Source organism: Lates calcarifer, linkage group LG16_LG22 (genome assembly GCF_001640805.2).
Source record: "Lates calcarifer isolate ASB-BC8 linkage group LG16_LG22, TLL_Latcal_v3, whole genome shotgun sequence".
Classification (NCBI taxonomy): Eukaryota; Metazoa; Chordata; class Actinopteri; family Centropomidae; genus Lates; species Lates calcarifer.
In genome coordinates, this window is record NC_066848.1 from 2,980,910 (window position 1) to 2,994,737 (window position 13,828).

At 41.1% G+C, this 13,828-nt stretch overlaps 1 protein-coding gene across 1 annotated transcript in view; it reads right to left on the reverse strand.

Annotated features, from left to right (window-relative positions):
* zmp:0000000755 (phosphofurin acidic cluster sorting protein 2) overlaps positions 1-13,828 on the reverse strand; it is a 44,626-nt gene that overhangs the window by 16,952 nt on the left and 13,846 nt on the right. Inside the window, exons 2-4 of the mRNA XM_018680220.2 lie at positions 10,217-10,304; positions 2,422-2,511; positions 773-898 (exon numbers count right to left, since the gene is read on the reverse strand). Coding sequence (XP_018535736.1) covers positions 773-898; positions 2,422-2,511; positions 10,217-10,304 — 304 coding nt within the window. The remainder of the gene's footprint in view (positions 1-772; positions 899-2,421; positions 2,512-10,216; positions 10,305-13,828) is intronic.

Below are 13,828 nucleotides of genomic sequence, written 5' to 3' on the forward strand. Positions count from 1 at the left end.
CTGTCCTAAGGGCAAGGGCTACTGTTGGAAAGTAACTTTGACTGAGCATGGCTCACACATCAGCTGCTGTAATTAGAAATGGAGAAATGTTACTTGTGTTCCTCCTTTCCAGATAAGCATGATGCTCAATATCTTTCTCTAAATCTCTGTCTTTATCTCAATCTCTCTCACAAACAAACACACAACTAATCATATCCTGAGCAAGGCATTTTAATTGATCTGTATCTGCTATATAAAGCCAACAGTTTCAATTTGTTATCTCCAAACCAACAATAGGTAGCAAACAAAGCAAGTACATCCACTTCGGGTATTAAAAAATGCCATCTTGATGGCTCAGTGATATGACATAACTGCTAAGTACCCACTGGATCAGGATAAAAGCTTTATAAAAAAGAACTTAGTAAAATATCTACATTTAAAAAAATCCACAGTGGGCATTATATCCACTCCCAGTCCATTATTTCTGTGTAGAATGACTGAATACACTGTTTGCAGAAAAGTGCATATGAAGCCAGCTCCAGATGGCCCATAATCTCACACAGCAGTATGTGTGATGAGCATGAATCATCTGAAATATGTGTAGCACAAGAGGCCCTGTCTTTGGCAACCAAGAAATGGGTACAAAGACGCTAATAGCCATGTCAGTCACTGTCAGATCACAAGCTCAGAGCGAAATGATGTGTTTCTCAGGAGAAATTTAACCCTGACAGTGAAACATTAAATGAAATGATTGAAAGTGATGCCCCAGTGATGTTGAAGCACTGTACACTACCTCAGCCATATTGATGACTCCCACAGCCAAAGTCTTGTAGCCAAGGATGGTTCGATTCTTGTAGCGTTTCCTCCTCTGCAGCATAATCTGCAGTCTATTGGAATCTCTCTTCAGAAAATGAGGGTACTGAAAAGAACAAATATAAAGTCAGATAAACAATGCAGACTGCATGATATAGTCTTTGCTCTTTGTTATTTCACCACATTCAATTTGGTTATGTTGCTCCTTGAGTAAACAAATTCTTCAATGAAAAACAAACAGTATGTTCAGCTTATATTTCTTATAAATGACATTTTTTCACTGTTTATTTTTAAAATCATTCTTCCTCACATCCCATCAAATGACACTTGAAGGCTTACTCAAGATTTTACTGTCCTTCAGTGTCTTATGTAATTGAAGAGCTAATGCCCACTTTTTTCAAGACTTTCTCAGCTTTTTGGGTTTGAATGAGTTCACCAATGCTATTTATTTCCACACAAAGTATTTCTCTGTGAGTGACTTAGTGGATTTTACTCCATCAACTGGCAACTGGTTATCTGTGCCACGGATTATTACCACCAAATGTAGCATAGAGCATGGCCAGGCCATATTAATGCCATCAGACATTTCCAGTGTTTCACCAGCCGGTGTGCGCCTTACAGTCCTTTTTCTCGTGCTCAGGCTGCCAGGCAACAACTACAGTTCTGAACAGTATGAACCTATCCAGGCCTGGACAAACTTTATTTCACTATTTCAGAAGATTTATTTGTAGTGAGAATGCTGTCTGTATTGAAATGTGTGAAGTGATGATGTAAAGATGCCACACCAATGGGTCAAGTCCATGCAGATGTACCGCCACAGTCTCACTGTGCTATCATGGTGGGTGTCAGATTATGATATCTCACAGTCTGAAAATGTTCCACAGTCTCTCTGCTTGACTGTGGCTGAACTGTTGGCGAACCTTCACCAAGATTCTGCGTCTCACTTCAGAGCTACATTTTTCCCAGAGACTCTTCATCAGCATTTCATCCTCACATTTGCTCTTTTCATCCTCATTGTCTGTTTCCCCTGGAGTCATATTGTCTCTGACTGACAGAACTTGATCCTCACATTGACTTTTTTCCCCTTCTTGGTCTATAATATTCACACAATGATAGCTTGTAAGATCAAGTTTCACAAGCTGGCTGGGCGTCACTATTGCAGTTTTCAGTTCCAATACTGTCCCTGTTTTTCAAGCCTTCACTCAGCTGCAGAGTAATTTGTGACTACAGGTCTGTTTTCCACACCTTGTTCACCTTATTCTGGCTTAGTTCACCTCTATAGCCATGTAGTTACTCCAATATGAAAACTGTCAGCATGCATGTATTGTCTCTGATTTCAAATATGAAACATTAGGTTAGCTTCAGTGACTTCTGCAATGATTCATTTCTGTTGTCCTATTCAACAACAGAAAAAACAACATTCCCTGTCCCCCAGCAACAGTTAACACCTCGTCTGACCCATGTATAAATACCGATGAATATTTAAAAATCTTTGCTATCAAAAAATAACCTAACACCAAAGGAGTTAAGAAGGGGCACCAGTGTGGATAAAGACATCAGCACAGTCCCGTCTGTCAAGAAGCTGTCATATCAGTGTGAGAATTCACAGTATAATGTCAGAGGCCTTGCCTGTAGTGAGAATGTGAGCTCCAGATCTGTCTCCATCAGTCCACTGGGTGGGAGGATGTACTCATTTGATCTGAGAAGACGCTTGGAACCCTGAAAGACAAAGTAGAACAAGGTTTCATTGTAAGCAGGCTTATAAATGCTACACATGAACTATTAGACACAGGGACTCCAGGTTTGTTTTATAGCTGCTAGCCTGAATCTGGCATACATCTGTTCTGGAATGAAAAAATAAAATGAAGTGATGCTGCTTATTTGGTAAATTTGATACAAACTGTGATTCACAGAAGAACTGGTAAAGGATCTGTGCATGTTCTAACCCTTTCATTTCACTAGTAAAATGATAGCAGGGGAAATGAAAAGAGAGAACACAAACAAGAAAAAAATCTCTTTTTGGGCTTACATGTAAAAAACAAAATATAACTGGATTAACTTATTTTTACATGTGACTCTTCCGCTAACAGCAGGAGAAACGAGAATATGAGTGTTTTTTGTCCTTTTTTTAAGGAGACGCAGAAACAAGATTTACTGCAGTAAGATTTACAGTCAGGAAACTAAAGTATAAGTTTACTATTTCATTTTATGTGTGGGTGGGACTTCTGCTAATGTTGAACCCATGTCAAAAGTTGCAGTTCTGTGATGGTATCTAGGCAAACACAGCTTATAAGCATTTAAAAGCATATATAAAACAACAACATATAACAGGGTGGGGGAAGGTGGCTGACGACATGCTGCTCTGGGGCTCTGTTGTTGAGGGGGTGAAGTTGTGAAGTGAATGTATATGACAATAAGGGAGCTCAGACTACATTTACAGAGAGTTTGTGCTCCATCAGTTCCACTAGCCTACTACATTAAGATACTGCGTACATAATGTAATAACAAAGTTTGAGATATTATATTAATTTAGTACTAATTGAACTGTCTACATAACTCCACAACCCTGTCATATAAAAGAGTTTCAATAGGCGACTGAGTGGGAGGGTCACCTCCACAATCATCTTTGACAAAATCCAAATATGCAGCCAAATATGACATTGACAGGGTCTCACATTCAGTTTCAGATCTCTGAACCCACAAGTGTCGCTACTGTTCCTGTCGAGCAGCCGATGTTAAAATATTCACCAATAACACAATAATTATTTAGCTTTCACAACTCATTCAATATGCTCACTTTGGAATAAGAACAACCTCCACAAATCCCACATCCTATGTTGTCTCTTAAGCTTATATCTGTCCAGATAACAGTGGCTTAGCATGCGAGCCTTATTTTAGTACCAGCCTGCTTCACATTCACACATTTATGCAGATTCACACCTTGAGGCAATGCAGAACAAACAGTCCTCTTCTCCTTCATTGCTTTCTAAAGAACAGTGCTACTAGAACAACTGAAATAGAGGTCAGGAGGACTTGCTCAGGAATATATCAAGACCTGGTATTCACTTTTCCCCACTTTATTTTATTTTTCTAAAACATGTAGAAATTCAAACCAGCAATTTCTCTAAGCTACTGCTAGATTCTGCATTTTAGAAACAATTGGCTAGGGTTATAACTTTAAAAATGTTTCTATGTGAATACAGTGTATTCAGAAAGCGTTCAGACCCCTTCAGGTCAGGTGTCAGGAAAGGTATGCACCTGTCTATATAAGGTCTCAGGCTGACAATGCAAATCAGAGCATTAACCAAGCTATAAGGTCGAGGAACTGCCTGCAGAGTTCAGAGACAGGACTGTGCTGACACACAGGTCTGGGGAAAGTTACAAAAAAATTCTGCTGCATTGAAGATTCCCAAGAGCACAGTGGCCTCCATAACTCTTAAATAGAAGAAGTTTCAAACAACCAGCACTCTTCTTTAGGCTGGCTGCCTGGCCAAACTGAGAACAGGGAGAAGAGGGCCTTGGTAAGAGAGGTGACCAAGAACCTGATGGTCACTCTGGCTGAGTTCCAGGGATCCTGCGTGGAGATGGGAGAAATGTCCTGAGGGACCATCACTGCAACACTCTGCAGCACTAAATGTAATCCAAGAGGCCCGCTTGGCATGTGCGGAAAAAAAAGGACCCGCAAACTCGGGGTGGTTTTGCAGCAACAGGGACAGGAAGACTGGACAGGGTTGAGGGAAGACTGAGTGGAGCAAAACACAGAGATATCCTTAACAGGATGGTCCAGACTGCTCAGGACCTCAGATTGGGCCAAAGGTTTACCTTCCAACGTGACAATGACCCTCAGCACCTCAAAGGGGTGGCTTAGGAACAACTCTGAGAGTGTCCTTGAGTGGCTAAGCCAGAGCCCTGACTTGAGCCCAATCAAATATCTCTGGATGTTTAACCTGAAAATGGCTGTCCACCGACTGTCCCCATCCAACCTGACAGAGCCTGAGAGGATCTGCAGAGAGGAATCACAGAAAATCCCCAAATCCAGTTGTGTAAAGCTCGTCACATCATACCCAAGACGACTCAAGGCTGTAATCGCTGCCAAAGGTGCTTCAACTAAGTACTGAGTAAAGGCTATGAATACTTATGTCAATGCAATATCTCAGTTTATCCTTTTTAATAAATTTGCAAAACTTTCTAAAATTCAGTTTTTGCCCTTTCATTATGGGATACTGAGTGAAGACTGATAAGGGAAAATTAATTTAAACTATATTAGCATATGTCTGCAACATAACACTATCTGAAAAAAATAAAGAGACTTTCTGAATGTACTGTAAATAAGATATGTTTATACATTTATTATGTTGCATGTTGTTGAGGATCTCTATTGGAATCTAATGCTTGCTATTCTGGTTGCGAAAACCTCATCAGCTAATTCTGGGAGCTGGCACAAAGTTGTTGTGGTGAAACAGCCCGGGGATTTAAATGTCATGGGTTGTGGAAGTCTCTTCCAAATGTAAGGACACCAACACACTGTGTCCTCAGAGGACCTGCCTCAGCATGTTTCTCTTTCTTGCCTTGGACTAAAGTTTATCATGTTCCATGTCTAGTTATACTTTAATTCTTCAACCAAACTTCTTTTTCTACCACTTATAATTGTGCAACAGGAACTCAAAGTGTTAACATGAGAACAGAAACAGCTTGTCAAGTCTTGAGTTCACAATTTTATGTCAAGCTGTGAGTGCTGAAGACAGACATCTGTTGTGTAATATATTTGGCAACTCATCAACGGCTGTAAAAATTTCATAAGTCCTGAAAGCTTAGTTCAGGTATCTGCTAAACTTGCCAATAGAATCAAGTAAGACAGCACGGAACAGTAAAGATATCCTGTATCTGGCTTAATACCCTGGGGAGAAACACAGTGCATGCGACACTGGATCCTAATGTCATCAGAGCTGCTAAATCATGTAACAGATACCAAATGAAATGGTTGGGTGTGGGCTGAGGAATCATCACAAGATACAAGAGAAGGTTATCTTCAAGAATCCAGTGATTCTTCAGATTCTGTACATGAGTGATTTAAAATAACATTTTGGATACATAACATCCAAATGTCAATGCATTTTTCAGTAATGCTGTGACTGTTTTTCCAAATATGACCTTTTTTTTGTCTAATCACATTTCACAACTCAGATCAGATAGATGATAAAGCAGGATTAATAGGGTCTGTCACAGCCAGCAGAATTGGAATACAGTCTATACCCACTCTTCAAATAATAAACCAACTGACCTCTAAGTCAACCGAGCAGTGTTAACAGCTGAATTGGAGACGATCAAATAAAAAAGTTGCATATAGCTTGGTGTGTCTAGCAAATCAATTTTCTTCTCCAGTGAAAATCAAAGCTCATACATGACTAAGCTGGTGTTAAAATATTCTCCAACTAATTTTATCATTGGCAAACAATTAGAAAATGTAATACAACTTTACTGCCCCGTCAAAAACATACTTAACTTCTTTTTGGTCAATATAAGTTTCAGTCAAAAGTGTTTCACCACAATACACTAAGTATCCTACTGTTTGCAAAAACGCTGAGCTGTGTTGCATCTGATGTCTCAATGTAAAAGCTCCACTTCCACTACCTCTTTTCCTATGTCACTGGTACTGACTAAACCACAGAAGATAAAGGGTAAAGGGTGCTCATTGCCATGCAATAAACAATCCTGCTGTGATGCAGTTAACATGTGTGATGACAAATATTCAACGGGTTAAGTCTGCCTAGTGGCACAACACCTGTTTTTCTGACTTGGAAAATTTTTTGTTGAATCTGTCACTTTCTCATACAGTGAAAACTCCCAAGTATCAGTGTAAACTTAAAAATATGAGCATGCAACACTGTGCTCTAGCCTAGTTCACAAAGAGATGTTTTACAAGAACATTTACTGCAATTTCAATCATTTAAAATGCATGGATTTAATCTTTGCACACACAATATATTAAATAAGGATCTAGGGAACATGGGAATGAAGAATGATTAGCTTTGCTGACACTTGTAAAGCATTCAGTTGTAATAAGCAGTTTTGTATCCAAACTATTGGCTCAATATGCTCCAGAGAAGGATATGCTGACAGCACCTTGAAGGTAGATGCAGCACCAGTTTTGTATATACAGAAAAGATGAGGGTTTAACTCCCTCTGAGTCTGACCTTGTCAGTAACTTGAGGTCCACAAAGGGGCCTTGTATGTAGTCTTTTCTCATGCTCTGTGCCTGGTACAATGAATCAAGGCACAAAAGCCGAGCACTCTCAAACTGCCTGACATGCATTAACAATACAGAGCCTTGGCAAGGAAAGCTTGTACTGAATGTCCTTTGGCCCCCCTTCCTCTCACCCTCTCTCCCCTGCTACAAGCTCCTCTACTGTCTTTCTGGGACCAGATGGAGAATTTTACAGCCCCTCCACACCACCAAGCCCCACAAGTCTGTGGGAAAACAAGTTCAACTTTACACTTCTTCTGAAGGTTATTTTTTAAACATCATAATTTCTCTAAATTGGCTCCCCTGTTTGCAGCAAAGAAAGGAAGTGATTCAGGGTCACAACAAGAGCTCAACATACGATTGTGAGGCTTCTGCTTTCACCAAACACACACTGATACATACACACACACATACAATTGGATCATATCTGAGTGGACAGCAAATGGAAGTGCTTTGGACAGCGGCTCGCACTGAAATGTGGCTTGCACGCCTTTCCTATCATAATCCAGCTGACACCAATGTCTGGCTACAACCTCAGGCAACAGCACAGAAAAAAGACAGGGCACAAAATGCATAATCATGTAATGCTCGTGCAGTAGCACACCACATTGCAACCTAATGTGCAGAAAATGCAGCAGAGGTTTTGTGCAAGGAGGCCTAAGCTACTTGAAGTGACCCAGCAGTCTCCAGGGTGAGAGACAGAAGACAATCTCCCAGGGAACACAGAGCCTCCTGCAGACTAAACAGCAATCTCATCATCCCCGCTGCTGTGGCTTTGGGAGACCATCCAAATGGTTAGCCATTACAGGGGGTTTGTGTGCACGTAGGCCACTTAACCTGATGAGACCCAGAGAGAGAAAAGAGATGGCCACTGTATGCAGAACAGGGACCGATGACATGCGGTAACGAAGCTTTGTAATTCACTGTCTGAAAACAAAACCCTCTTATTCTTCTGTCATCTTCTCCAACTGTCTCTTTATCCCCTCAGTGTCTGTGTTCTCCCTAACCAAACCTGCTGGAAATTGCATTTAATGCTCCAGTTCCGGAGCTGTGGCGAACAGAGCTTTGCTCGGCTGTCCTCCGGGCAGCTCAGCAGAAATGGAGAGATTTCACGCTCTGGAGACAACGTAGCTCATGGATAAAGCCACACTTGGTTGGCTGCTTTCTCCTTCTGGATGACAGTAAAGGGGGGGTGGGGGGGGTGTTTCTCTTTAAATAGAATTGCCCACCATTGCATAAAAGTTCAATTAAATTTCATAATATGGGGGACAATATTGAGAGTGGGACAGAAAAATGGACAATTACTGAGGCATGAGGATAGAGAAATGTGGCTTTCTGGATCGAAACCTATTCAAAGTATTTGGTTCCTCTGTCTACAATATCTCATGCACACTTTGTGACTGCTTGCCTTCTCTACTCATTAGGCCCTTTATAAAGGCATGTTTTGTATGCTACACCTCCAGACCACAGAGTGAGGAGAGAGCAGTAACTACAGGATACATATTATTAAAGCATCTGCAAAATACAGCACCAGGTAAAGCCTACTCACTAGATTGTCTCTCATCTGTGGAAAACACAAAATTTGCTGCATTTGCTCAGACTTCTGCTAATGTGGCAGAGAATCTTTCTGGTACAAATTACGGACTCTTTCCTTTTTCAGGTCTAATTCTTCAGTCTAATTCTCTAATTAGATTTTCTGGACAATGTCAGCGAAAAAAGTATGAATGACTTCTTCTTTAGAGAGTGATTTCCACATGGCCACCTCAGGGCAGTGTGTTCATCTGTGTGTTTGTGAGCACTTAGGCTGTACTCACTGGTCTTAGTTCTCTCTCAGAGGCAACTGTTCCAGAAGCAGTGGACCATCATCTTTACAACCGCTACTAGGCTTACTGCTGAGTGTGTGTTTTGAAACTGTGAAACGTGTCTGCAGACTTACGGCTCCAACACTCTGCCACCACACATCAGTCTATGATCCTGCAGTATACATCACACTATTTTAGGTCAGAATAGGTGTATCAGTTTCCATGATTGCAATGCAAAAAATAATAGATGTAATGTTGTATAATATCAAATACACAATATTTAAATATCTGTATATAAGCTGCCATTTAAAACAACTGTCTGTGGATATTCTCATTCATCCAGGTCATAGTTATCTCAAGGAAATTTAAATCGAATGCAACTGGACCAGTCCCAGCCTGGTCAGATGCGTACAGGAACTGATGAAGCCTCTTGGATGAGAGGTGAAACATCTTCCCACACTACAACTAAGTCCAGTTGCGTTCGATTTAAATTTCCTTGAGATAGGCTCCCATACAAGTATATACATACAAAAAAACACAAACGTGAGGACACAGATAGGGGCTGGAAATTCACAAACCAAAACAACCTCTGTGACTCTGCCAAAAATATGTCTGTCTAACAAAATATTATTCTGAGAAGGCAATACCAAAGGCCGCCTTTCTGAAAAGCTCACTCTGTGTTCTGGGAATAATTTTGTTGAACAGGAACGTGTTGTTACAGCGATAGCGACGAGAAAACTCAACTGACCCCAAGTCTTGTCTGCCATGATCATACTGCTAGTAGGTTTTAACCCTATTGCAGCAACCTTGTTCATTCGAGCACAAGATAATGACAAAATGTCAACTTGTTTAGTGAGCAGCACAGCTACAGTTGCTGTAAAATCAACTGGGTTGTTCAAACATACACACACACGCCAGGGCAGATGTTCACACACTGAAAAATACCTGAAACATCTCCCTCTTTATCTCTGTTTATCCAGCTAACTGCTGGTTGTTGCTATTAATTACATAGAAATGTTGGGAATACTTAAAACGTCAGGGTCACCCACAGTCGCAGTCAATGTGAGATAATCACAATCCGTCTTAAGGTGCTTATACTCCTGCTTAGAGTAGTAATGCTAGTCTGCCATTTAAAGCACCTGAGTGGACGTGACTCACCAGAGCTTCCTGTGTAGCTGAGGAGGTTTTTGTCAATTGGCAGAATTATCAGCGTGTCTTTCCATCAAATAGGTTTTATCAGTATGTTCAATAGCCTACTGCCTTCACAAACAACTCAGAAACAGTGAGCTATAGACCCCATACTGTGACATGTTGCATGCATGCTCCCAATGTTTTGAGCTTGTTAGTCCCATCACACATGGGAGATTAGCCCACTCACCTGTATTTTGACAGCTATAGACAGGGAGTTCAGCTCTTTATCCAGTTCTTTGAGGACGACCAGCTTTTTCAGTGTGAGGCTGCAGAGCCTGTAGAAAACACAAAGAATAAGAGACGGGAAGAGAAAAAGAAACAGATTAGTGGCATGACTAACACAGTGTGAGCACACCTTCACGACACGCTGTAGCATCTGGGAATGAAGAGCATGGCCGACAAAGCAGCACCTTGACATTATATTTCTGTGTGTGTCTTCATTCTTCTTTTGGACCACAGGTATGATCATAATAACAATAGGCAATATCCAGGAATCATGAATGACTGTCGAGTGAACAATTAAGAGAGCAACTGAGAAATGAAACCTTCCTCTATTCAGGTTTGTGTCCTTCGTCATCAAAGAAAAATCTATTACTTTTTGTGAATGAATGATGCACCAAAGTGCTACTAAATCAGGGGTCCTGCTGTCAGCTTTATGGAAGAATTCTTCATGGAAGGTGACATAGCACAGGAGCTTTGACAAGCCATAATGCAGTAAAATGTCCACACAGTCAGCCGTGTTTGAGCATGCTGCTACATATTAAAAAGCTGAGCACAGAGGCTTATGTGACTTACTGCCATCTGTTCATTATTAAATAAAAGAAACATGTACTTACATACGCCTCAAAAGAAGTTAAATGTGTTTTTGACTGGGCTTTTTAACACTCCAGAACTGTCACAGATCTATAATGGGTGAGTCACAAATAAGGTACGAAGAGGGCAGCAGGCACAGTAAAATACACTGTATTTAACAGAACAACATGCGTAGGTCTAAATCTCTCAGGTCTGCCCTATAAAGTTGAGGCTGATTAAAAAGGCCAAAACCAGACACAAGCCCAATTCCATGGCTCTTTGAACAATTTGTGACCTTTAAATCCCCCTTCCTTTCACCTGCACCAACCTCCCCCTTTCCGTCTTTCTGCATCCACAGAAAGACACTCTACAAAAAGTCAGAAACTCCCAAGCCAAGTTTGCTAAACTTCCTGTTAGTCCTGTTGCATTAAATTGTGATCTGAGCCAGAATCAGAAGAGTGGAAGAAAGACAAAGCAAACAAGTAACTATCCAGTCACCCACTTTCCTTAGGAGACACTCTGCAACATTCACTGACTTCATTCAGGCACTCCTGCCTGGGCAAGTATGATTCATGAAGACTCATCACGTTCAAGCACAAAGGAAATTGTAGTGTAATAGACGACGACAATGGGGTGGTCTGTTTACAAGTGTACAAAGGTTTGTGCACATCAAAATCAAAAGTCATTAGGTTGACTTTTATATGTCTTAATGCCCTCTTTCCTCCTGATTATGTTTAATTAATATGTTTGCTCTCGGTCTTCACTGATTGAATTAACAGCATATAGGAAAAAGGAAGGAAGCCAGCTACAGGTCATTAGATCCCAAGGGAGGTTTATCCAAGCAGCCAAAAGAATATATCTTTAATGATGACAATATAAAATTTTAACCACAGGAATGGGCCACGAACTTGGTGTTCCTCTGCAGAACCTCCCTTTGGCCCAAAAAAATGACAACATAATTCAACTGCTTTTTACTGTGGGAATTCAAGCGTAAACTGCCAATCCACTTGGCTGCACGATTAACTAAGCTATCTCGTGCGTTACAAATAACAAATGCAAATCTATTTGCGGCTGGAGTAATTAAATGTTAAACCTTGTAGGTAGCGCATGGATCCAGCTTGCCTTATGGTGAGGATGAGTCACCAGTCAGCTACAGCTCTCTGTCAGGATGGGGGGAGGGAGAAAGCGAGCAGGGCTGATGGTTTAACAACATCTCTATCCTGTCACTGCTCTTGCTCTCTCCCTCTCTCTCTCTCTCCCTCACAGTAGACTGGGATTCACATGTAATTAAAAAGGCTGCAGGCACTGAAGGGGTCACCTAGGGAACTAGGGATTTTTTTTTATTAGACAGAGGTGTTATCGCCACTCCTGCCTGCCACTGTGTTGTGTTGTAAGTGAAACTCGTGGCCATCTGTTCTGGCCTGGTGCCAGTCTGTCCCTGTGCTGCTACCCAGTGCCAGTTCACTTAACCACCCAAACAGTGACTGCAGTGACAGGCCAGGTGTCGCACAAAAGCACTAATCATTGTGCTAAAATATCTGGCAGGGGCAGACACAGGGTCAAGGATAATTCAGCTAGTTTTAGAAAGGATTGTCAGTATGGATATACTGTGTGTTTGCGATTACAGGAATATGAGGAGGGGGGTTGCCATTTGTGGAATGGCCTCCCCTCCACTCAATAGACACTGGCACACACTCAAGATCAAAATAGGAGCTTGGAGAAGCCCCTCGAAAGATGCATTAATCCTCCATTTTGGCATGTCATTCCTATATTCCCAGAGAGAGCCTGGGGTGGGATCACAGCATGCCTCACTGTGCCAAAGAGGACCAAAACACAACAGTGTTATCAATCCACAGAGAAGACTGTGTAGGTGGAGAACCTATACAGCCGTCTCCAGTTCAATATTTCTGCGAACAGGCAGTGGAAAGCAAAGATAAGTAATACACTTTCTGTCTGTTTCCCAGTTGATAAGAGCCCATGGGGAAATCCCTCTTTCAGTTTCAGTGCTTGTGCTAGTTAAGCCAACTCATCGCCTGCCAAGCTCTTCTGATTGGGTCATCATTGTTATAGACTTTATTGATCCTCACATGCACACTAGTATCCTGGTTATGGAGTCTATTGCTGGTTTTCTTTGAAACCGTTTCAATAAAAACTGAACATTTTAACCTTCTTGAGGGTAGAATTTATTGCAAGGCTGCTCTGTTAAACTGCATTTAATATCACTACTGTATCTTTACTTAATAAACTGCCACTTATATATCATATCCCATATGCTAGTTTATGACTGTCTGCGTCCATCAAGTCTTTTCAAACTCTAAGTCACAGCAGGAATCAGAATCCTACCCTACCACAAGCTATTTATAGTTAATGTGCAAATCTCTCCCTACATGACATCTTCTATTATTGACATTTAGATATAAAACAACTGACAGCAGCGTAATATCATCATCATGTCACAATGAACATTTATTGACGCTCTAAAAGACAGTGCCCAGTAGGTGCCTGAATACTCCACAGCTAATAGCTTTAGCCTATATGGCAACACTCACAGCAGCATGAGCAGCCCTGCTCCATCTAAGTCCATTAGTGCCATCCAGTTCACTCACTGTACCATCACTAACTGTTGACCCTTTCGGCCTATAAAGTAAAGCGAGGCCATTAGATTACAGGGCCATTTCCTTCTTTAAGATAATACAGGCTGCTTCCTGTGACATACTAATATTACAAAGTATATCAAAGATATGGAGGCTTTTTGTGCAAAGTCTGAGGAGAGAAGAATGTAAATCTACACTGAAGGCTCTGTAGTTTGACTGATGGCAGCTTCGCAACCACAGGTATTGCAAATAACATAGCAAAAATCCATGACAACCTAATCTCAATCTTTGATTTCCTACTTTATTAAGGGCTAACCTGGACACTATAAACACACAGGTGGCTAAACTAGCAAACAGTGAAGCTCTGACAACAAAATCTGAATAAAATAATCAGGACTTGGAGGCAATGACAT